Raw genomic sequence first — 23,137 nt, forward strand, 5'->3', positions numbered from 1 at the left:
GCAGCTACCGCTTCACCGACCCTGTTCTTGCCCTGAATCTGCCTCCAGCCTCCCACACACCTCCTATATAACACACGCGCTGCGATCACCTTCCAGCTACACCACAACAAGAACTCTGCACAAAGAAAGCGATTCGCCAACTCCCAAACCTAAACTACTACCTCTACGAACCAACAAACACAAGCAACCATGGGTCTCATGTGGCATAAGGGCTTTGGCGGCAAGCACGCCGGTAAGTGACCCGCTTTAGAGCCGTCTGTTCCGGACACAGACACCAGTTGCTGACAAGATACCAGGTGGTGGTGTTGTCGCTGACCGTCACGGCGTCCGTCGCGCTCCCTTCCGCTTCTCTTGCGGACGCTTCAGCTGCTTCCGCTAAGCTAGTCGCCGACCCTTGACGACGATTCACGACCTGTAAGCTTTTTGCACGACACTCTGCGATGATCAGTCCTGACTTTGCTAGCTTTCATATCCCACATTTCGATGTTTCCTCTTGCGACGGCGTTGGTGCGATTGAATACGCATGGCGGCGCGTAATTCAAGGAGAAGTTAGGCGATACCACGGGCATACATCTGCGACGCAGTTTCATGCTTCACAATACCCTCAGTAGCCTAATACAACATGTCTGTTCTTCACTGCACCTCCACACCCGTCGCGCGCAATCATCTGTCCCTGTGTACACAACAAACAAGCTGGAGACAGTCTGGAACATGACGTCAGAGCCCACATCCTTGTCACAGCTCCACATCCCAAATCCATCACGCGCCACAATGTCAAACCTCATGGCGGGGCAACCGCGCAGGCACACAGCTCCAAGCAAAGCCAATGGGTGAATATCAGAACGGTACCAACCCACGATATAGCAAGATGCGGTCCATCCTCATCATCAACCCAAACTCCACGGAGCAAATGACCAACGGCCTGAAGCCGCTCGTCGACGCCCTGCAGTTCAAAGACGTTAATCAGCACCACTCACCACACCCCACCCAGCAACTAACCACAGCTAGCAGACCGCTCACGAGTACTTCACCGCGCCCTCCGGCCCCAAAAGCATCAACAACGAAGACGACGCCGCAGAGTCGGTGAAACACTGCCTCCCCGCTCTCCGCGAACAACTCGCCCGCCACGATGCCTTCCTCGTCGCGTGCTACAGCCAACACCCGCTCGTCCCGCTCCTCAAAGAAGAACCCGCCATAAGAGATACGAGGAAACCTGTTACAGGTATCTTCGAAGCTAGTGTTGGTGCTTCTCTGCAAGCTATCCACCCCGACGAAAAGTTCGGCATAGTAAGCACGGGCAAAGTCTGGGAGACCATCCTCACGGATGCTACAATCGCCTTTTTGGGCACGGGCTCAGACGCGGGTAAAAGGTTTGCAGGTGTGGAAACAACGGGGCTCAATGCGACGGATCTGCATGATGCGCCGGCGGAGGAGGTGAGGAAGAGGATGAAGGATGCGGTTAAGAGGTTGCTGGGCAAGGGGAACGTGGGTGCGATTTGTTTGGGTTGTGCGGGTATGGCGGGGATGGATGAGATGGTGAGGGAGGCTTGTGTGGAGGAGTTGGGGGAGAAGGAGGGAGGTAGGGTGAGGGTTGTGGACGGGGTTATGGCGGGGGTTGCGTGGTTGGATGGGGCTGTTAGGGCGGGGTTTTAGGATGATATTATGTACACATAGTAAATTTCTGTTTGTGAAGACTTTGAATATGCGCCATAGATCTATAGAACCTTAATCGAGCCGCAACGGCTGGTTGCGACATCTCCAGCGCTGGTGCTGATCAAAGACGGATGACGTTGGGTGGGTGGGGGAGGCGGAGGGGAGGTGGTGGAGGTCTCATTCCCCTACTTATATGTGACATCCCTAGAAAGACTATAGATTCAAAAGATGGATGAGTATAATGAAGCAAAAGTCATGTTTAGATAGCATTCATGTGACTGTGGAGATGAACAGAGTACGGTGTTAGACCCTGTTCACGCTTTTTCTTTGTACGCCTGGTAGATGGTCGCTACCCTTGTGAGGTCTTGATCTTTTTTTTTGGACTTGAGATGCCCATGTGAATCTGATAGTAGAAAATCGTAGTGTTGTAGTAGCATGTGAAGCGAACGCAGGTAGTTGCGATGGCCGTTGCTGGGTGCTAATCATAGGCCGGATGACGTACCCGCAGGCCCACAAGTTCGGACCCTCGATTATGCCACCGATACTACTTCAATTGTATGCTTCACGCTTCACTCAAGCCCCGCCAACCACAAATCTCGCGGTCGCCATTTATACTATTAGTTATCAATACACCATCATGCAGTCCCTGCCAAACGAGTTGTTGGCTCAAATCGCGTTGCATCTCGCAGACCAGGCCCCATCGATCACCGAATTCCACCACGAGCCGTCTTCACAATTAACGCACTCTGATTCTATACCCCTGAAGACCCTTTCCCTAGTTTCATGGAGGTGGAGAAAGGTCGTACTTCCAATTCTCTTCCAATACGCTCGTATAGCATTGGACAAGGAAGCGCTATGGGTACCAATGGACGCGCGACTCGTGGATAGCATGCAGGGAGAGCTATCCAAGTTGAGTAACCACGAGTTCATGATCTACACAAAACTTCGCAGCAAGTTTAAGAGTACCTCTGGATCTGCTTTCGAGCCGGCTATGGACGACGTGCTCATCCAGTTGTGTCGCATCCAGGATGGAGACGAACACCTTAAGGCGACACTGCGAGCTGCGTGGATCCCGCATCTTTCAAAGGACTTCGACAGGTTCACGCAGTTTGTCATGCAGAATGATTTGAAACGCCACATCAAGAGCTTGGTGGTGCATACAGATCAAGAATACAACCTGTGGCATGTATCCACCGCTCACGACCATATGGTGAGCTCAGTCACCGACATCTGGACAAAGGCATTTTCCTGTGTAGACCCTACACGTATCGTTGTCGCTGCGCCACCCAAAACCATGGCCGCGCTGGTAGATTCAGCCGTAGGCACCAACGACAACTGGGCTTTCGAGATGAAGACACACTACATCGAGCTTCTCCAGAAAGAGCCTCCAGATGAAAAGACTTCGAATAGCGAAACCCGTTATTCCAGCTGCCAACTCCTGCGACAAAGACCCTGGCACCACCTCGGCTACAACGAAGGTTCCTCCATAACCGTATACAGCACCTACGAATTCCATCTCATGGTCCCGCCCCGCATCCTCGAACTCCTCCTCTACCGTATCGCCAGCTTTGCCAAGAAAACGGAATTCTGCCGCCACTTTACATCGTTTAGCTTCACCGCTGTCTTCCCCCTGCTATCAGGCCTCACGCCCGTACTGTGCGGCATGCACATGATCCCATCCATCACCAAAGCCACCTTCCAGCTCGCCCCCGGCCCCGAAAGCGACCTCCTCAGCGACGCGAGCAAGCGGCGCAAAGCCCAGTCGTCGGATTTCTGGTCTGAGTGGCGCATGGGATACAAACAAATCGCTGATTTTGAGTTCTTTAGACAGGGGAAGATGGGGGGTGCGAAGAGTGAGTGTAGGACGTTGATGGAGATTGTGAGTAAGGACTGTTATACGGGGCAGTTGAATGATGAGGTTATGGAGGCTGTGGAGGGGGCGCTGAATAATGATGTGTTTGGGTGGAAGGGGGATGGGGTGGGGAGGTGGATTAGGGGTCTGGAGGAGGGGGAGAATTCTGTACAAGAAGGAGGATGAATAGATCTGGGGCCTACGTCGATGTTGGGTTACTTACTTTGTGTGTTTCTTTGTGATGTAGACCCGGAACCTATCCAGGTTCTTGAATATGCTGTGTAAAAACAGCAGCATGGATGCCGTATACACCTTCACGGTACAACTCAAGCCGTGAGCACAACTCGAATTAGAAATTCGGACGTCTTTCTCCTCCTTACATGTTCACATGTCTAACCAGCGAAGACCTCGTCAGGATATTGACATCGCAGTCACATCACCACACCAGCACTTCGATACCCACGTCTCCCTTTCTCCTTTCCCCAACTCTACTCCCCTACACTTTCCTACCTCCGCACCCTCTTCCCCAACCCAACAACCCAACACACAAAACCCAATGATCGAACCCGTAGCCGCAACAGCACTCATACTCTCCATCCTCGCCCTCATAGCCTACTATCTCCAACCACAACAACCACGTCACCAACGCCACTACTACCACCAAGTAAGGCGAGCGCGCGTTATGTCTGATCTCCAGCGTCGTGAACGTGGAGATGGTGTGGGTGAAGAAGCGGAGGTGAGGGGAGGAGGAGCAGAACGGGAAGTGTATGAGCGAGAAAATGAAGAGGGAGAAGGTGAAGACGAAGGTAGAGGGGAGGTGGCGATAGACGGACGGGAGTTGGGGATGATTGGGAGGGGGACTGTGGGGAGGAAGTTGGGTTTGGAAGAGGGTGGGGATGTTGGGGACAAGAAGAGACTGGAGGCAAAGAGGACTGGAGAGTGTCATGGAAGCGGGGTAGAAGTTGGGAACGCCGCAGCTGTGTCGGTAGAGGAACTAGATATGCAAACGGAGACTGCTTCATGTGGTTCAGCCTCGCCAAGTATACGCCTCACTACCCCCGACAGCGATGCCCTTTCCACCATCTTACCAGCGCACCAAGTGGAGCGCGAAGCCACTTTCGAAATCCGCCACGATACTACACTTGATCAGCAGCGTAGACAACGCGTTCGGTTCGACGAGGCGCTTAGGATGCATAGTTATGGTGGGAGTCAGTATGTAGGGAGGGTGGTAGACAGGGATATTGAGAGAACGGCAGTGATGAGGAAGGAAAGCGGAGTGGAAGAAGAGGAGGTGTCGGGAGGAAGTTACTGAGAAGGGTTTGAGCATAGCTAATCTGGTCCCAGAGTTTCTGCCTATCAGATGATGCAGATAGTATCCTCTTGGCTGTCCTTAAACCAACTATCCATCTCTTTGCACGCGTCGTATCCTCCGCACCGTACCGTTCCCACCCGATAGTAATGATTTAGTCCATCTGCAGGATGAAGTAACAAAGCCCGTAGCGCTGGTACTACTGTCTCATCGTGGTTCTTTTCGTTCGTGCGATAGAGAAGCAAGACAACAACATTTTCTAAGCCTGCTTCTTTACCTTTGTCAAGCCAATCCGTAATGACGATAATGGAATTATTTCCGACTCCTGCGCTGAGGGCCCATGCGTTTCCCAATCGCGTTTCTTTGTCGTCCAGTAACCACTTTGGTATCCGAGCCATCTTCCCGCGGATGTAAAGAAACCCCCCAGAAACCTGTCCATATGGGTCCTCGGAATGAGTATCAGTATCGACGTCTACTATGATCGACTCTTCAATTTTACATGAACCATGGTCTACCACAGTCGCCACATCTGGGCACGCAGCCCAAGACCATGAAGGGGCAATATAGTTTCGTTCACGTATATTGCGTATGTGAGTCTCAAAACCACGCAACAGCGTGTCATCTTGGCTGTACCACATCAATCCGTGGTGTAAATCTCCTTCCCAGAGTCCGGCGAGGTATCGATCTTGCAGCGTTTCACCTATCATGCGAGCAAGCCCAGCGATAGCAGGAAGGCGGTCCTTGTCCAGCGTTACCAACCGACAACCATAGCCGTTGACCAAACCGTCCCAACTTTCATAGAGTTCCGTGGAGGTCATATGATTGTCCTTGAACGCGGTGACTTGATCCATAACGCCGAATTTGTATGTATCCCATGGGGCGTCATCTCCTTCTGACCATCGACATTTTCCGCAATGGAAGTATAACTTCAAGCTTCCAAAGAGCAGAAGTCGACTGGACATCTCTTGCTCCTGATGCGTCCAGCATCTCTTGGTCCACTTGGACAAAAAGAAGTCGAAGAAGTATTCGTCCCAATCCATGCGGTCTTGCATCCTTGGTCGTAACCGGATCAAGTAAAAGCCCTTCGTAGTTCTCCGTATCTTCGATTGAAAAGGAACTTCTACTGCAGGGGCTCTATTGATGAAGCTTTTGTGACATGAATCTGAGGTGAGGCTACAGAAAGTGACAAATGCATGGCGATATATAGAACCCATCTGGGAGGATTCGTAAACCCAGTCCTCCTCATCGTCCTGTACGATGCAGAGAGCGTCTATCCATAGGTAGCGTAGACCCATTGACCTTGCAAGTGAGATGGCATCGCTAGTGGTCGACGTCAATAGTTCGCTAGGGAGATTCACACACCTCTGATTTAGAGATGATTTCTCAGTCTTGAACTGAGACTTAGCGTCTTTTTCGTTACCCCAGCAGTAGCTCAAGGCAGCATACTTTGGTTGCTCAGATCTGCTGATGGTCGAAGACAAAACCAACCGCGAGTTGGCGCATGCGTCATCGCCGACGTCTATGAGTCTCGTGGGCATGAACGAAGATGGAGTGACAGGATGGCACTTTGACGTGCAATAACCGAGCACTTGTCGTATTTTGCGAATGCTCATGGGATCCAAGTATGAAGCATCGCGTACGGGGTGAGTCCCTAGCCACTTCCCACAGGCTTTAGAAAGATGGTCAGTTTACGCAAATAAAGCTTGATTAGACGACAGACTTACTGGAGTCTGCCTCAATAGGGAAGACAGTTTGGAGGACAACGGCTGCGTTCGAGCTGACATGATTGAAAGTTGCTTCTACTACCAACCCGCCCACACCTTCATCAACTAGCGCAAGATACGCGACCAGATTCATTGCACCAGCTTTTATGGAATAGGATTCCGCCTTTTCCGCAAAGGTCTCTTCTAGTGACCTGCGCAAAGCTTGACAGAATGCACACCCGAGCTGGGAAGAACGAGATAAAGAGGGCATATCAGGCATAACATCGTCAAGCTTCCAGCCGAGGCGAACCAGGCGATAATCAGGATGAGATTCGATCGGTCTTATTCCTTCTAGCCAATTTTCAGGACGAAATTCGATTTTGGACTCTGGAAAAGAAAGGCGCGCAACGCCATCTTCGCCAACTACTTCTTGACCACCGATTGCACGATCGTCGAAACTGAGAAGGCTGCAGCGCCCACAAAGAGTGCTAATCTTCGGTGGATCGCTCATTGGTTCGGACGTCCAGGACTCCACCAGAAGGCAGGCATGTGATCAGAGGATGGAGAGAAGATGCATGCGCGATAGGCGCTCTCGTGTGAAGATGATCTCGTCAAACAGTCGTTGGAAGCGAAGTGAAAGAGAGCTCAGCTGTGTCGCGATGAGGCAGCTGAGCGTTGTTTCCAAGTGTAGCCTGACCAGGCGGACAGTGCAGGTGAGATGATGTCATGGCCAGGCTGTACTTCTTTCCCAGCTGGGACATCTGGCAGGCACCGATCAGGACTACGAGCTAGACCAAGTTGGGCGCTCCGTGCAATCCTACCATCATCCGCTGGCCCTGTCTAGAAATGTAAATAAAGTTGATTCTATCTTGCATGGGTATATAAGTGTAAATGCCAAAAAGATCGCCGTCCCCCGTTGTCGTATCATATATCGTATAACCAGTGAGATCCCCATTTACCGTCTCATGACCCATCATATCATGCGCAACCGTCCAAAACCATAAATGCAAAGAATCAAAAATCGAACCATCATCACCTCAAGTCATACACAACATCTCCTCCCACCCAACCGTCCACCTCACACTCCCCATAACCACAACCAACAACCCCACTCCGGCCACCACACTCGCACCCGCATAAACATACGCACTCCTCCTCCTCTTCGCCGTATCAATCTCCACAATCCACGTACTAACCGTCGTCAAACAGCCACAGAACCCATCTTGAATGCCTTGCAGAACCGCACAGCCCACCACACTACCTCCGACCAGCCCTGTACTGCTGAGAGGCACGTGCTGGAGATCGTATGCCATACCCAGTACAGCAGTACCGAAGATATTGACTGTGAAGGTGCCGAGCGGGAAGGAAGGTGCAATGGGATTGAGGAAGAGGGAGATGTAGTAGCGGAGGAGACAGCCTGCGGGGGCGAAGACGCATGCGAAGAGGGCTTGGGAGCGCCATGATGAGTGGGGTGGGAGACACACCATGATTATTGCGCCGAACCATACGCCCCAGCCCAGGATGACGAAGATGGGATCGCAGACCCGGCGGGTGAACCGGAAGGGTAGGCTGGGTGTGATGCGGTCGAGAGCGAGAGCGAGATGTGCGCCGATGTGGAGGGCGCAGTAACATGTTGCTATTGTTATTATGATAGTGGCGAGGATGGCCATGACGGAGTATCCGCCGTTTCGCGGGACTGTGGTGGTCACAGATGGTGTGGATGTACCTGCAGGATAGGGATGATTGATGGGACTCTTCAGATCGTTCGACAGCGCGAGGAAGATGTCGCGCATGAAACTGGAAAAGCTCGTGAAAGAGCCGCAAAACCCTGTTGCAAGTCCAATATACATCGGTATCGTCTTCTTAATCTTCCCATGCCGCACTTTATGCTGCGAGTGTTCGATATCGTTGGCAGGATAGTCGGTTGGTTCGGGCAGTTTCTCTTCGCCATCATTACTATTACTGCGACTCCCCCATTCGGCAGCGAAGAGACGGCGGTCTTCGGATAGGAAGCCCATTATGAATGTACCCGCGACATTGGCCCAGAGTTCAGAGAAAATGACGGGTGCGCCGGGGTAAAATGTCAGGGCCTGTAGACCCAGACGAGCTAAGGTACCCCATATGGAAAAGAAGATAAGGTAAGAGATGGTGTACAGCTCCGTGGCACATCTCGATGCTTTTTGTTGTCCAGGGGTGCGCTTGGAGCGCAAGTAGTACTCTGCGTCTGTGTGGTGATCATCGTAGCGGTGGGAGTGATCGTGGCCGTCTTCTTGGACAGGCGACATGCTGGGCAGGGCCGTGATGTCTAGTTGAGACCCTGAAGCAGCACCGGGCGCTACTCGTCCGAGTGGAAAAGAGGGTCTTCTCGATCGGTGTGGATGTGTTTGAGATGCCGGACTACCACCACCAGCATTCTCCCTCTGCGACGCCCTACTCTGCGCTCGCGTTCTAGGTGTGCGCAATGGTGTGGGAAGATTGGGTGAATGCGCGTTGTCGTTGTAGAGATGGAGCCACGAGTCTGCTCCTAGTAGGTCGTCGTCGTGCTTGCTCTCGCCGGCTCGTGAGGAAACTGTGCTGAGCGAGCGGTGCTTCCCGGCGTTTTTGTCCCACCGCTTCACGCTGCTGTACGAGTGATTTCGCTGTCGCGTATACGGCACATTAGGTGCAGGCGAGGCGGTCGAGGTAGGCGAGGGCAATGGCTCGCTATCCGCGTGCTCCGAGTGGACTCTCTCGAGGTCGAGGTTGAAGTCGTGCAGGCGGCGCAGGTCGCTGCGGGTTCGAGATCGCGGTTCCGGGCGGTGCGCAGACTCTTCGGAGAGGGTGGAAGAACGCAGCGAAGAGCGCTGGTTGTTGAAATGCGACTCGCGCTTGGTGGGGACATCGTCGTCGTCGAGTGCAGCGTTGGCCATAGCTGCCGTCCTGGTCCCGTTTGTGCATGCAGCTTCGATGTGCAATGACGTGCGGGTCCCAAGATGAGCAGGCACCCGTAACTTTGTAGTGTATAATTTCAGCTCAAGACGCCGTGTGCAACTTGGAGTAACGCGCCATGCTGCTTTCTATGATGCCGGGACAAAAGTGGCGATGCCCGAGAATAAGACAGCACACGTATATCAGCCCTCCTTCGCGTCTCTCCTCCCTCCTGCGCCAAATAAGAAAAGGTCAAATCTCAGTAACCTTTGCTTATGCAAATAATGGGACGAATGGCGCGCGCTTCCTTTTTCTCCGATTGGCAGGGGCTCCCCAGTCTAGCGGCATGCACCTGCCGAGGCGTGACAAGGTTTCGTGTCACGGAGGCGCCCGACGCCATGGCATCTGTTATCGCCGGCATGTGGGGAGCTAGGCGTGACCACGCGCTTGTCTCATGCACCTTCTTGAATGGACAGTAGGTGTCAAGTTGAACACCGACTATATATTCCAGAATACCAAGACCTGCAATACTACTGTATCTTCTCTACGTAATTACACTGCGAATCCAACATGTCCGGCATCAACCTCCCCAAGAACGCCCACGTCTCAACACACCCATGTCTCCAGGCGAAGCTCTCACAGCTCCGATCCGCGAGCACAGGGTCCAAAGATGCGCAGACCCTGGTGCATGAACTCGCTCTCATGGTCGGCTATGAAGCTCTGGCCGCTGGCTTAAAGGCACAAGAGGCAGGCACCGTACGTTCACCCATTGCATCACATTAACATTCACCCGGTCACATCATGTCACAAAGTGGGGTGGTATTCCACGACATATACTCATAGAAGGATTCCCATATCCCCAAATGACCCAGCCAACAACCATAGCATTGCTACTATACTATACTACACCACCTACTAACATGCCGTCTCTAGGACAAATCCCCGCTCGGCTACGAATACACCACAACCACCACCTCCCCCTCACCGACCTCCATATCGCTCGTCCCCATCCTCCGCTCCGGCCTCTCCATGGTCCCCGCGCTCTCCTCCCTGCTCCCCATGCCCGTGCCCGTCCACCACCTCGGTCTCTACCGCGAGAAATCCACTTTACAACCCGTAGAATACTACAACAACTTGCCCTACCACACCCCGCACACAGCTGGCTCGACTAAGCCCCAACCAGAGCTGGCGATTATTGTAGATCCCATCATTGCGACGGGTGCGACGGCGCAGGCGGCGATTGACACGCTGAAGGATTGGGGTGTGAAGCGGATTATCGTTGTTGCTATTCTAGCAACCGAAGAGGGGCTGCAAAAGGCGTGTGGGGAGTGGGAGGAGGGCGTTGAGGTGTGGGTTGGTGGGTGCGATAAGGGGGTTGATGAGAAGGGCATGATTAAGCCCGGGCTGGGCGATATTGGTGACAGGCTGTTTTTGACGTTGGGAAAATAAGTAAATAAGGGGATACGAATCATGATTGAATGCGATATGGAGCATCTGCCAGCAATGCATGTGATGCCGTCGGCTGTCGTTCTTGTGTGTTCCCCCATCCTTGGTTCTCATTGGCTGACCCGACTTGATACGAACCTAGGCTGCCAGACTGATCATCTCAGTCAGACACTTGGAATAGAGCAGAATACGGATCTTACTACAGGAACGACGTGATTGGAGAAGTCCTCCACGGGTGGCATGACGTGATGCCAAAATACTTCGATGTTTCCGGAAACTGGTGAGAAAGACGGGGGCGGAGTTCAACCTCATTCCAATAGAGAGGCACATACGAACGCCATTTTTGCAGCTGATAGGTATTCTGTCACAGCCGATTCGTCGACGAACGCCTCGATAAGTCTTCCATGCAAGATGCCATCATGGCAAGGCTACATATCAGCCTTGTGCGCATGAGCTGAACCTTGAATTTGGCACGCTCATGAGCTGATTATTGAGCTGAATATGCCCATAAAGCCATGCATTGCCCGGTAATTCCTGGCACTGAATACGAGCAGTCCTTTTTTTCTCGCTATGTCGAGGCTCAATGATGATACCGCACTCGTGTACGGAATGACCGCGTCAAGCTCAGCCAATCAGTCGAGAGTACTTTTCGATCAAACTCCCAGTAACTCACAGGCATTAGTTCCTTACCGGCCATCGAGACAGATTGATGGAGAAAGTGAGCATGTACATGCGTGGGACTTGGTACCCGGGCGTGACGGCGAAACTCAGTACGCATCAAGATCAGAGCCACTGCCCGGCAGACCAAGACCGTGGAGAATCCTATGTCTGGGTGAGTTGAACTGATGGACACATCGTCGCATTTGGCTTACATACTCAGATGGCGGTGGCATCAAGGGTCTCGCCGAACTCCAAATCCTCGAACGCCTATTTCGGACCATCCGGGACGAAGCAGGTTTGCCTCCAGGGAAGCTTCCACTCCCTTGCGAGTACTTCGATATCATTTGCGGCACCTCGACAGGAGGGTAAGTAACTCGGAGGATATCAGCATATCACTGCTAATCTCTATGTAGTCTTATAGCAATACTACTCGGCCGCTTGCGATTGAGTATTGATGACGCTATCAAGCACTTTAAGGCCCTATCGAAGGACATATTTCCTGAGAGGAAATCAATTATATGGTTCGCCAAGATGCCCTCTGTTGTTGGCAAGCTGTTAAAATTTGGTCAAGCCGCAGCTGGTAACGCTCAGTTCGATGGCAAGAAGATGGAAAAGATCTTTCAGAAGTTTCTCGAGAAGGATCTCAGACTGGATCCTGAGGTAGCGCTGCTTCAAGATAGCGCTTGCAAGACGTACGATAGCATTCTGTTGACTCGCAACTCTCGGATGCTAACGTGTGATTACCTAGTTTCGTGTGCGCTACGCGTAACGCGACTGCTAGCAAGATGCTGTTTCGAAGCTATGCTACAACAAATAGCATGCAGGATGACTACCAGTTGAAGGTGTGGGAAGCAGCTCGTGCGACCAGCGCTGCACCACTGATCTTCGACCCATTTCACATCGAACGCCACGGTATCACCGTGGTTGATGGTGCACTACGACTCAACAACCCCATTTACGAAGCCATGTCGGAGGCCAGACGTATCGATAGAAATCGCGACTTCGGATGCATCGTCAGCATTGGTACTGGTGTCATGGACATTCACGGTATCGATGAGTCGAAAATTCCACTGCATCAAATCGCGCAAACCTGCGCCGAGATCTCCATCAACTGTGATAATGTCGCACAGGACTTCGTAGGTTCCGAGGAGGGTAATTCTCTACACAACTCCAGCAGCTACTTCCGGTTCGATGTTAAACGCCGAATGGATGCCGTCGACATGGTGGATTGGAGAAGGTTCAATGACATAACTGCCTACGTCGACGAGTACTTGAAGAGGCCAGAAGTTGGTGGTGAGATTAAGCGTTGCGCAAAAGCACTTAGTTAGTTAGCCTGAATTTATTTTCGTATATCGGGACAAGTACTGACTACCCTGGCTGTGCAGTCACGCCGAAGCTCATCAGGAGATCCACTTTACCCCTGCATGATCCAAATCCAGATTTTGAGCCCGACGCCACTTGCATAATGACAATTCAAGTATCTCTACAGGACAGATTCAAAATATTCATCTGTGATTCTATCAATCTTGTTGGATTCGGGTCAGTGCTTTGTCGCTCTCTTTGTTTCGCATCCAGAATCCGTCTCGTAGAAAACGCCACTAACTTATACCAGAGCCCCACAGCTTGCATATCGGATCGGAAAAATAGATGAAGCGTTGCGTGATGTATTCTACATCAAGACTGATACAAAGGAACATGCAAGTCACGGTCTTGATCGTATAACCGAAATTTTAGCCCCGGAAATGAACATGCCAACTCCATTCAACGAGAAGCTAGAAGTCGTCGAGCATCTTCTCCAAAATCCATATTTACCTCCGGTCACTTTGATCGTCGACGGAGCGGGGCGAGACGACGCAGAGCCTATCATACCTGCACCAAACTTCACTGTGTCACCCGAGAGACGTCTGATCATGGTAGAAACATGCCCGAGAACGAGGGACGCAACGTATTTTGGGCCTGGGATGGATGTATCGTTTACCAAACATATGACATACGCATCCGGGACTCGGCCGCTGCTACGCTCACACAAACCACTTGGATGGGGTATCCACAGTAAAGTCGATTCAGTCACTCTTGAAGAAGACACAGCAGTATTGAGGGCTACTGTAGAACTATTTGCTAGAAAGGTTGTCCGTATAAATGAGGTCTCGTCGACGCCAGGGCACGCCATGAAGAACCATCTGCTAGTGGAGATTGAGATTCCCAAGCAGATCAAGCATCCACACATTGCTGAGATTCTTACATCCTACGAAGAGAGAGAGAGCTCCAGTCTTATTTTCGGATACCTGATGCGACCAGTCGCTCAATGCACCATGAGAAGTTTGGTGGACGTTGTTAGCGGGCGTAATCCTCCGTCAATGCAGCCCCGGTGGTTTGTGTGCATAGCCAACGCTGTAAGCTACCTTCACGAAAAAGGTATTGCACATGGAGATATCAAACCTTCGAATATACTGTACAAGGACGGCGAAGTATATCTAGCTGACTTCAGAGTCACAAGTGTGCGGACTTCCCTGGAAACCAGCTGGCCCGCCTCTGCCTCTGACTCATACACTAGCATGTATGCTTCGCCCGAATATGCTGCGTCTGGATCGACCGGATTCTCTTTTGACCGCTACCAACATGAAGCCTTCTCGCTAGGGTGTGTCTACTTCGAAATGCTAAGTCGGTATTTCGAACGGCCGTGCCTCAAACTCTCCACCATCAAGAACTACTCCGCTCTGACGGTTCGGATGCATAGGCTGTTGACAGATATGAGCGCTCGTATATCAGAACAGCGGTTGAGAGAGTACTTAAGGCAACCGCGTGAGACAGACATGCGCCTGCTAGACCCGATCATCAAGCTCACACAATCACTCATTTCGTATTATCCTGGATCACGTCCTACAATCACTACTTTATACCAAAGCATATGTGCTTCCCCGGGGTGGCAAGAAGGAGAGGAGTTCCATTGTTCTTGTCAGAGTCGTCGCACATGTGATAAGCAAGGTCAAATGGGCACTGGTGCGCACAATCATGTTATGAATTCTGTGGAGGTCTGAATAATGTCGTGATTGATTCAGGATCAAATAATGTACTCTCGAAGCCAGGCAGGTAGTCATCAGCGCCGTCTCATCCCCTATGTCTTTGGCCGTTCTCTTATAGCAATGAACCTGTCGCTCTAACCACCGCTCCGTCCAGCCATTCATTCCCGTATACTGACGTATGTCAAGAATTCGACGAACATGTAACCAACAGTGTGATCATGTTGGGTCCAAGTATTCTCATCTCAGGGCGCGCCAGTCGGGTAGAGGGTGAAAAGGCTGCAGGTCCGGGCTGTACCTGCCAATGTGGTGCTTCTTTTACTTCTCTAACCAGCAATAGAGACCCATTTCAGTCTAGTTTACAAGCTACCAAGTTCGATATGATAAACGGGGTGTAGGGCGCCTGAACATCATGGCGTACGCCAAATCATGAGGCCTCAACTGATGTTCGTGCCAGCGCGAATCCTGCTCCACAGAAGCAAAGTGCATCAAGTGTCGCGCGAGTGATCCATCATCTTGCTCGGTTCCGAGGTCGAAGTTGCACTTGATGCAGCCTACTCCAGCGGTCATACGTTGGAGCACTTGTGGAAACTTCTCATAGAAGTAACAAATACGGCGTCGCCTCGTGAACCATTCGAGCTGCGTGATTTCGGGGTCGTCTCTGGGCATTTGCAACACGTCGATCGCATTTTGCCACGCGGCATCGCGTTGTATGACGTTGTCGTAGAGTTTGTGCGCATGCCTGGGCAATGCGACCATGTCTCCATCGAATACCAATGTGAATGCGCCGGTTGGCATACCCAGGGATTCCAGGGCGTCAGCCTCGACCATCCAGGGTGTGACTGCTCTCGTCAAGGACTGAGCCCCCGGCCTTACAACAGGACGCAACCAATCTCGCCACGAAGGGGCACGAGGATAATCTAGCCAGGTCCTCCGATTACGTTTAGCTTTCTGTGTGCCGTGCTGCATGTATACCCGTCCCTCATCACGCCAAGGATATGGGTGATGGAAAGCAGAAGCAGTTTTCCAGATGCTGACACGTCGTTCGATGCGTAGCTTGGGCATGTCGATGCAGAAAGGTATAAAGCCTCGCATGTGGCACTCAGGATTTGCGATGGATTCTTGTTGCTCGATCAGACGAAGGCGTTTGATCTTCTTTCGCAGCCCTTGGGGTAGGAAATCAAGGAACTGTAGTGCGATGGCTGCAGCTGAGAACGGATATCGAGCGGTCTTCAAGCGAATAGCGGTATCTTCAGTCGGCACGCCAGGGACAGACGCGGTTTGCGTGAAGTCTGTGTTGGTGGGAATTGTCCAAAGTCTTGACTGTAGGTTGGTGAGATCTAACAGATTGCGAGCTGGTAGTTGGGCGCCTGATGGTAGCCGCAAGATGTCCATCCATTCGATGTCGTCTTTCGCGAACTCGGGATGCTTTGCCAGCACAGTCAACGTGTGCTGGATGAAGTCGCGATAGATCGACGGAGCTTCTCCCCAGTCATGACCTTTGGAGAACCATGTTTCATCGCGGTTCGAGCGCCAGGCAGAGAGTATGGGCTGAAACTGGGGATAGCATGCAGCTATCTCTTCTTCCGCGGCCTCCGTCAGAAACCTACGGGCCAGTCTGTCGACGACATCCTCTTTGTAAAGTAGGATGTGGCCAATGTCATCGACCCATTGGTCGTCACTCTCGCGTGGCGTGTGCACGAAAGCAGCATGGAAAGTGAGATTGACTTCGAATGCGCGACAAAGTAGCTCCTCTAAGATGGTATGGCAAGTGAAGCCAAGCGACATGTCGTCAGCTTCCTTGTTGGTGATGGTAAACTTGTGTGTCTTTGCGTCGTATATGGATTCTGTATCCGGTAGGTAGAGCTCGTATACGATATCTCGGAGTTCTCGTGGTAGATCCATGAAGGATAGGTTTAGTCGTGTTGGTACGGTAGAGGCATCCTGATCTGACGGTATAGTGGGAGAGGGCGGGATATTGATATTCTTGACGATGAACATCCGGGCCAGAGCTGAAGATTCATCGAAGGCCATTGTGGTTTCGCCTGTGTGTGGGATTTGAATGGGAGTCCAGGTGAACGCTCGAAGACTATGAGGGAGCCTGGGAATTATACGCTGAGAACTGTTCCAAAGACACGTTGATGTAGTAACTGCGGCCGGAAGACATCCAGGTCGCAGCCTGCAATGGTGTTATCACGGCTCGGTTGGGAGTGCTGCCTGGGAATATCCGCAGCTCATGACCAGACTTCCAGCTTATCATTGCGGCTTCTTGTTTAGCTCGAAGTACAATTCCCAGTGGTTTTTACACCCAGGATTGAATGCGCTGCCACATTGTGTGCATTTGCTTCCGCTGTCCATGTATTCGGTAACGGTCAGCACATGCTTGCACTTCCCGCAAAGCACTGCGCTCTCATCTCTTTGTGTGCAAGGCCAAATGTCAGACTTGTGAGACTCACATGCATCATGGCAACTGATACACGCGTAGAACTTCTGGCAGCAGAAATGCTTGATGGCGATGATGTCAAGCGGGGAATGCCAATGAGAGCATTGCGTTAGCGGTGTGACCGACAAGCCGTGAACAGTCGGAGAGTCTTGCGGTTCGGATGACATTAGGGTACCGGCAATGGTCGTGTGGTGGAATGCGGTGTTAAGGCCGTGCATGTGAAGGATTTCGGCCGGCTGTGAGGCTGAAAGCTAACGAGCGCTGCGGGATGATCAAGTGGGTGACCCCACTCTTTCGTCATCGCTTCATCCAGTCGGAAACACCAAGTATGTGATGGATACTGTAACCCGTCTTTTTCTTCTCGACACATATAGATTTGAAGCATACATTGTCAGGTGTAAATGCCGCAATGCAACGGCATGGCTTCCGTAGCTGCCTAGCATCGGGTTCCACAGGATGTATAATGAAACGTCGCGACACTTGCCAATTCGCTGAAGAGATTTCCTATTGGATCACCGTCCCCATTGTTTTTCAGCGATGCTTCGCTCAAGCCCGAGTTTTGCCGGATGCTGTTACTGTACAGCACAGCTCAGAGGCCTCAGACGTCACTAGCCCCGCGTCACCCCACTAAGCTGTAAGAAGTGCTGCTCCTGCTCAACAACAACAACATTCCGTGCCTTCCTCATTCACAACACTCAATCACAATCCCACACCCTTATACCCTAACACAACACCTTTTCACGCAAACACAACCGATCAAACCGCAAACATGGCTCGTCAATTCTTCGTCGGCGGCAACTACAAGATGTGGGTACTTTCACAAGCTGTGAGTGCTTGGAGAAGATGAAGAGAAGCTGACAAGTCTAAAGGAATGGCGACATTCAGACCATCAAGTCGCTCGTCGAGAACCTCAACAAGGCCCAGCTCGACCAGAACACAGGTACGTCGAACCACATTTTCAGCGATCCGAGAAAACCGCAAAGCTCCATCACACCATCGAGAGGACGAAAGACTGACTCCAGAACCAGAGGTTGTCATCGCGCCACCAGCGCTCTACCTCCTCCTCGCACGTGAGCACCTCCGCAAGGGCATCGAGGTCGCGGCGCAAAACGTCTTCGACAAGCCTAACGGTGCCTTCACCGGCGAGATCTCGGCTCAACAACTCAAGGACAGCGGCATCACCTGGGCTATCCTTGGTCACTCTGAGCGTCGCCAGATCCTACAAGAGACTGACGACTTCGTCGCCAGCAAGACAAAGACTGCCATCGACAACGGTCTCAGTGTGATTCTGTGCTGCGGTGAGAGCCTGGAGCAGCGCGAGGCGGGCGAGACCGTCAACGTTGTCACCAAGCAGCTGAAGGCTGTTGCGGACAAGGTCAAGGATTGGAGCAAGATTGTCGTTGCCTACGAGCCCATCTGGTGCGTCAAGCTTATAAAGATAATTTTCATGCTCAATTACTAACATATCACAGGGCCATCGGTACCGGCAAGGTCGCAACCACCGAGCAAGCACAAGAAGTCCACGCCGCCCTCCGTGAGTGGCTCAAGAAGGAGGTCTCTGCCGAGGCTGCCGAGAAGACCCGTATCCTGTACGGTGGCAGTGTCTCAGAGAAGAACTGCGCGGAGCTTGCCAAGCAGGCCGACATTGACGGTTTCCTTGTCGGCGGTGCTAGCTTGAAGCCTGCCTTCGTTGACATCATCAACGCCAACCAGGCATGAATGCCTCGAAGCGATGCTCGTCTATAGTTGATTGGAGCGTGCTTCGGCAGCTAATGGTTATGATCTTATGAGATAAAAGAAGACTTGGCTAGGACCTATATAGATTCAGCAAAATGAACGTCCGTGAAGATCATCTGTATAGGGTTTGTAAATCTCGTGATTCTTTTATTCTTGATACATGGTTTGTACAGTTTTTATGCCTTTCCAGCCAGTAAGTACCATCCCATCTTTTTGGGCATGCCTGATAAATGTCGGGTCCTTCCGCATTGGTGTGAAAGAAGCAGAACTTTGGCCGATAGGCCACCACGCCTTGCCCTGATCCTCGCTGGATATCGGTGCGTATAGTATTCGTCTTCATCTCTCTTCCATTCTTCATAGACTGACTTTGCTGCCGTGGAACGGACTCCAGATGCCCCTAACGCTCTCGTTCAGACTCTTCACTGGTCGTCCATCCAGCCTCCTGTTCTTCTCTCCTGTGCTGTTCCTCAACATCTCCGCCTTCTCCCTTACACCCTCATTTTGCAGATTCCTCACACATATTGACCGTTGTGCGCCGTTGATGTAGTTTGCGATAATTACGGGGTGGTGGCGTGGCCGCGGGCTGACGGAGATTTCGATCTGGGGGTTGCGCTTGGCGAAGGCGGGGAGAGAGGATTTGAGGAAGGCGTTCATGCCTTTAGACGACCCCCACCAGTTGCAGTAGTGGAAGGTGATGGACTTGCACGGCAGGACAAAGGCTCCTACGCCGTTCTGCGGTCGTAATTAGCATCCAGGATGACAAATGTCGGGACAGATGAACCTGCGAAAACATACCTGAGCCTTTGCGACCGTCTTGATAGCCGAGACAGGCATGTTGGCGGGCAATTGCGGTGGTGAGGGCGGTGCTTTCACCAATCTCAAAGTCCAAAGTCGGGCCCGGATCTCACGTGCGGTGGTCGCAGCCTAGGTTTGCGCTAGTGCGAACTCCGCGTCGCAGCTTCCTCGAACGCCCCAACTCCCAAACATCGACCTTCATCGTCGCGCCCTCCACTTCTCATATTCCAACTATTCCACATCGCCGTCTGGAGCGCATTCCAGAAACAAACTCGCCAACATGACGCATCTACTCCCCCCTATGCTGCTGAACCTGTTCGCCCCGCGGCCGCCGCTGCGATGGGTCGAGCCTTCCGACCACGCGCCTGAGAAGCGCTGCACGCCCAAGATTGGCGGCATTGGCCAGTACATGGAGGCGCTGAGGGAGTACAAAGACAACGACGGCTACGTGCCTACCGACAGCTGGCTGCAGAAGCGCGATCGCAAGAAGCTCGAAAAGAAGGAGAAACAGGAGTATCTGCTTACGGAAGGGGTCAAGGATTGTACGACATCACCACGCGCGCTGAAGCTATCACTCGCGCAATTGTTATTTGCATCACTCACTAACATTATCTAGACAAACCCGTCGAAGATCCCAAAGTCCAGGGCGACGCCTTCAAGACGCTCTTCGTTTCTCGCCTATCCTATGGCGTCACCTCCGATGACCTCGAGCGCGAATTCGGCCGCTACGGTCCCATCGAGCGCATTCGGATCGTTGAAGACGTCACCCAACCCGCCGACGCGCCACCCAAGAAGCGAAAGCGCGGTTACGCTTTTATCGTCTTCGAGCGCGAAAAGGACATGAAGGCTGCATACAAGGAGACAGATGGTATCAAGATCAAGGATCGACGCGTGCTTGTAGATGTGGAGCGCGGCCGCACAGTCTCTGGATGGCGCCCACGTCGCTTCGGTGGCGGTCTCGGTGGACGAGGCTACACCAAGGGCCCGTCTGCTCGCGGACCAAGCGGAGGAGGTAGCCAATTCGGAGGACCTCCAGCCGGCCCTGGTGGCTTCGGAGCCCGCGGCGGTGGCTTCGGTGGAGGTTTCGGCGGACGAGGTGGTGGACGCGGCGGGTTTGGTGGCGGGTTTGGAGGTGATCGAGGAGGCTTCGGCGGTGGACGAGGAGGTTTCGGTGGCCGCGGTCGAGGTGACTTTGGTGGTGGTCGCGGAGGTATCGGCTACCAGTCCAACGGCTACGGACCTCCTGATGGCGCCCCAGCTGGTCCTCGCGGTCCACGAGGCGGTGGCTTTGGCGGCGACCGAGGAGGCGGAGGTGGATTCGGAGGCGACCGCGGTGGAGGCGGAGGACGATACGAAGACCGACGCGGCGGCGGTGGTGGTGGCTACGACCGAGGATCCAGCGGCGCTAACAACGAACCGCTCGGCAGCAGAGATCGATACCGCGACCGCGACGGTGGGTACGGTGGTGGAGGCCGAGACGACGGCTCGAGGAAGCGCGGCTACGAAGGCGACAGCTACGACGACCGAAGCCAGCGCCGCAGATACTAGGCCCGCTCGATGGCTCACGTATCTTCTGCAAGGGTTTGTCAAAGGTTACCTCCCCTTTCTTCGCCTCACCCTTTCTCGGCTCTGAGGGTAAGATCGAGTTTGTTATGCTCTTGACGTTCGACCATTCAACACAGCGTTACAGGTCAGGATGGTAAGAGTTGCCGACACGTCACCTCTAGGCTTTCGATTGGACATCACGTTCTCGTCGACTAGCACTTCACGTCTCGATCTCAACTCCTCGGTAGGGACAAGGTACAGCGTCATCCTTCAGTCGACTGCAGCTACGAGCTTCATCACCCCAGGTTTCGCACAGGTTTGGTAGGCCGGGATGGGTAGGGCAAGGTGAACTTTCTCCCGCATGTTTTATTAGCTTTCTTTCTTTCCAAATTATCTTTCTTGCTCGCGGTTTTGCCTGGGTAGGTATTAATGTAAGTTACAAGCACGATGGTTCCAGTAGTGCAGCGACGTCAAGGTAAGGTTAACAGGTAAGGAGTCCACTTCCTCGCTTGGTGATCTTACTGTGATGTGTTAGGTATTCAAAAGCACCTTTTGCTACGTTCAATCGAGATGTGTGACTGGCTACATGTGGTGATGTGTTACGAACGGGGACTCGGGTTCACTTCGAGTGGCACTGTGTGGTTGAGTCAGTATACTTGTATATCGGCACGAACATCCTGCACGAACCGGTCCGCAAGCATACCGTAAGCGTATCGGTAGGCCCTCAGTCTTCTACTACGAGGTTTACTGACGAACAGATTCGGGGGGGACAATCCCAGATCTACCGACACTTCACGATCATTTCCCCGGCTTGCATACCCAAGTATTAAATTTCGAGTTCGTTCCAGAGAGATCGACTCGAGAGATGCCGTTCGATCCGCATACAAATCCCTCAATCTACACCGTTATCGTTTCATTGACTACAAGAGCTTGTGGTATTAATCCCTCTGCTCAGGCGCAGAGTGCACGGACTGGGAGCGGTGCCTATTAATTACATCGCCTAGTACCCGCTGTTCAACCTTCTCCTTAGTTCGCCACTCTTGGAGCACTCAACTCTGTTGTAGTACCTAAACTACCATTGGGTCTATAGCATGGCGAGACGACGACGTTCGAACGGCGCTAGCAAGCACAATAACCTTATCCTCAAGCACAATAACCTTATCCTTAAGCCCAAACGCGTTATCAAGAACAGACCTGTGGACTGGGCAGAAGACGACGAGGGCGATTTACAACCGATCTTCGCACCAGAACCTATGTTCACACCCGAGGAACTGGAACCCTACAGATCGAATCGGGCACTATTCGATCATAAGAGGAGCCTGCGTAAGCTCGTAAGTGTAACGGACGGCAATACAAAAGGTCTGTGCTGATATGTGCAGGTTGGCCCACCGTTCCCCTTCCTCAAACTTCCAACCGAACTACGCGTCGAGATTTACCGCTACGTTCTCGTCCAGGACCATCCCATCTACCTTGTCTACTACAAGACTGTCGGCAAACACCCGACCAAACTAGCGCTCAGTCTCCTGCGTACATGCAGCGCCATGCACGATGAATGCGCTCAGATCCTCTATGGCGAAAATAGATTCGCCTTTTGGAGTACGTACGACCACCTCGAACTGTTGCGGTTCCTCAATCACATCGGGCCTGTTAATCGCAGATGGTTGAAGACCTTGACCATGACGCCCCCCCTTCTCCATGAAGACGAACCGGTCTACAGCGATGAGACTCGTCTTTACAATCAATATGGCACGATTGCCTACTACAGACACGTCTGCCCGGAATTTTCACAGCAGACCTTGAGCTGCCAGAGGAGTACCTGGATTGACTTATGCAAGTCGCTTGTCACCATTTTAGGAAATCTCCCGCGACTCCGCGAGTTGATTTTCCGGATCCCCCCGGATTGGCACCGGTGCAGATCCCGCGGGCGGCTTACTTCCCGCTATTATGAAGACGAAGTGGCTTGGTGGTACTTGTCAGAGCTGCTGAAATTCAAGCGTTCTCTTCGGGTATCTGTCACACAACTTGTCATGCAAGACAGCCTAAACAGCCCTAATTTCCTGAAGCAGG

The 23,137-nt window shown here is 52.4% G+C and overlaps 8 protein-coding genes across 8 annotated transcripts; 5 read left to right on the forward strand and 3 right to left on the reverse strand.

Annotated features, from left to right (window-relative positions):
* Nucleotides 1-711: 711 nt before the first annotated feature.
* On the forward strand, nt 712-1,653 carry J4E88_000054 (uncharacterized protein; the record flags this gene model as incomplete). The annotated part of the gene is made up of 3 exons (XM_049393735.1): nt 712-716; nt 742-958; nt 1,009-1,653. The coding sequence occupies 3 exons, from the start codon at nt 712-714 to the stop codon at nt 1,651-1,653; spliced, it is 867 nt and encodes a 288-aa protein (XP_049259564.1).
* A 637-nt stretch (nt 1,654-2,290) lies between these two features.
* On the forward strand, nt 2,291-3,691 carry J4E88_000055 (uncharacterized protein; the record flags this gene model as incomplete). Its single annotated transcript, XM_049393736.1, has 1 exon — nt 2,291-3,691. One exon carries the CDS (start codon nt 2,291-2,293, stop codon nt 3,689-3,691), a length of 1,401 nt encoding a protein of 466 aa, XP_049259565.1.
* A 4,027-nt stretch (nt 3,692-7,718) lies between these two features.
* On the reverse strand, nt 7,719-9,426 carry J4E88_000056 (uncharacterized protein; the record flags this gene model as incomplete). Its single annotated transcript, XM_049393737.1, has 2 exons — nt 7,719-7,774; nt 7,833-9,426. The coding sequence occupies 2 exons, from the start codon at nt 9,424-9,426 to the stop codon at nt 7,719-7,721; spliced, it is 1,650 nt and encodes a 549-aa protein (XP_049259566.1).
* A 568-nt stretch (nt 9,427-9,994) lies between these two features.
* Nucleotides 9,995-12,858, forward strand: J4E88_000057 (uncharacterized protein; the record flags this gene model as incomplete). The annotated part of the gene is made up of 5 exons (XM_049393738.1): nt 9,995-10,180; nt 10,358-10,781; nt 11,751-11,895; nt 11,944-12,222; nt 12,348-12,858. The coding sequence occupies 5 exons, from the start codon at nt 9,995-9,997 to the stop codon at nt 12,856-12,858; spliced, it is 1,545 nt and encodes a 514-aa protein (XP_049259567.1).
* Nucleotides 12,859-14,916: 2,058 nt separating this feature from the next.
* J4E88_000058 (uncharacterized protein) lies at nt 14,917-16,584 on the reverse strand (the record flags this gene model as incomplete). The annotated part of the gene is made up of 1 exon (XM_049393739.1): nt 14,917-16,584. One exon carries the CDS (start codon nt 16,582-16,584, stop codon nt 14,917-14,919), a length of 1,668 nt encoding a protein of 555 aa, XP_049259568.1.
* A 1,178-nt stretch (nt 16,585-17,762) lies between these two features.
* Nucleotides 17,763-18,712, forward strand: J4E88_000059 (uncharacterized protein; the record flags this gene model as incomplete). Its single annotated transcript, XM_049393740.1, has 4 exons — nt 17,763-17,800; nt 17,863-17,933; nt 18,022-18,412; nt 18,466-18,712. The coding sequence occupies 4 exons, from the start codon at nt 17,763-17,765 to the stop codon at nt 18,710-18,712; spliced, it is 747 nt and encodes a 248-aa protein (XP_049259569.1).
* Nucleotides 18,713-19,084: 372 nt separating this feature from the next.
* J4E88_000060 (uncharacterized protein) lies at nt 19,085-19,564 on the reverse strand (the record flags this gene model as incomplete). The annotated part of the gene is made up of 2 exons (XM_049393741.1): nt 19,085-19,462; nt 19,526-19,564. The coding sequence occupies 2 exons, from the start codon at nt 19,562-19,564 to the stop codon at nt 19,085-19,087; spliced, it is 417 nt and encodes a 138-aa protein (XP_049259570.1).
* Nucleotides 19,565-19,805: 241 nt separating this feature from the next.
* On the forward strand, nt 19,806-21,073 carry J4E88_000061 (uncharacterized protein; the record flags this gene model as incomplete). Its single annotated transcript, XM_049393742.1, has 2 exons — nt 19,806-20,067; nt 20,142-21,073. The coding sequence occupies 2 exons, from the start codon at nt 19,806-19,808 to the stop codon at nt 21,071-21,073; spliced, it is 1,194 nt and encodes a 397-aa protein (XP_049259571.1).
* Between the last annotated feature and the right edge of the window lie 2,064 nt (nt 21,074-23,137).

The sequence above is a fragment of the Alternaria novae-zelandiae genome (genome assembly GCF_023758075.1).
Source record: "Alternaria novae-zelandiae strain BMP 2774 chromosome Unknown scaffold_1, whole genome shotgun sequence".
NCBI lineage: Eukaryota > Fungi > Ascomycota > Dothideomycetes > Pleosporales > Pleosporaceae > Alternaria > Alternaria novae-zelandiae.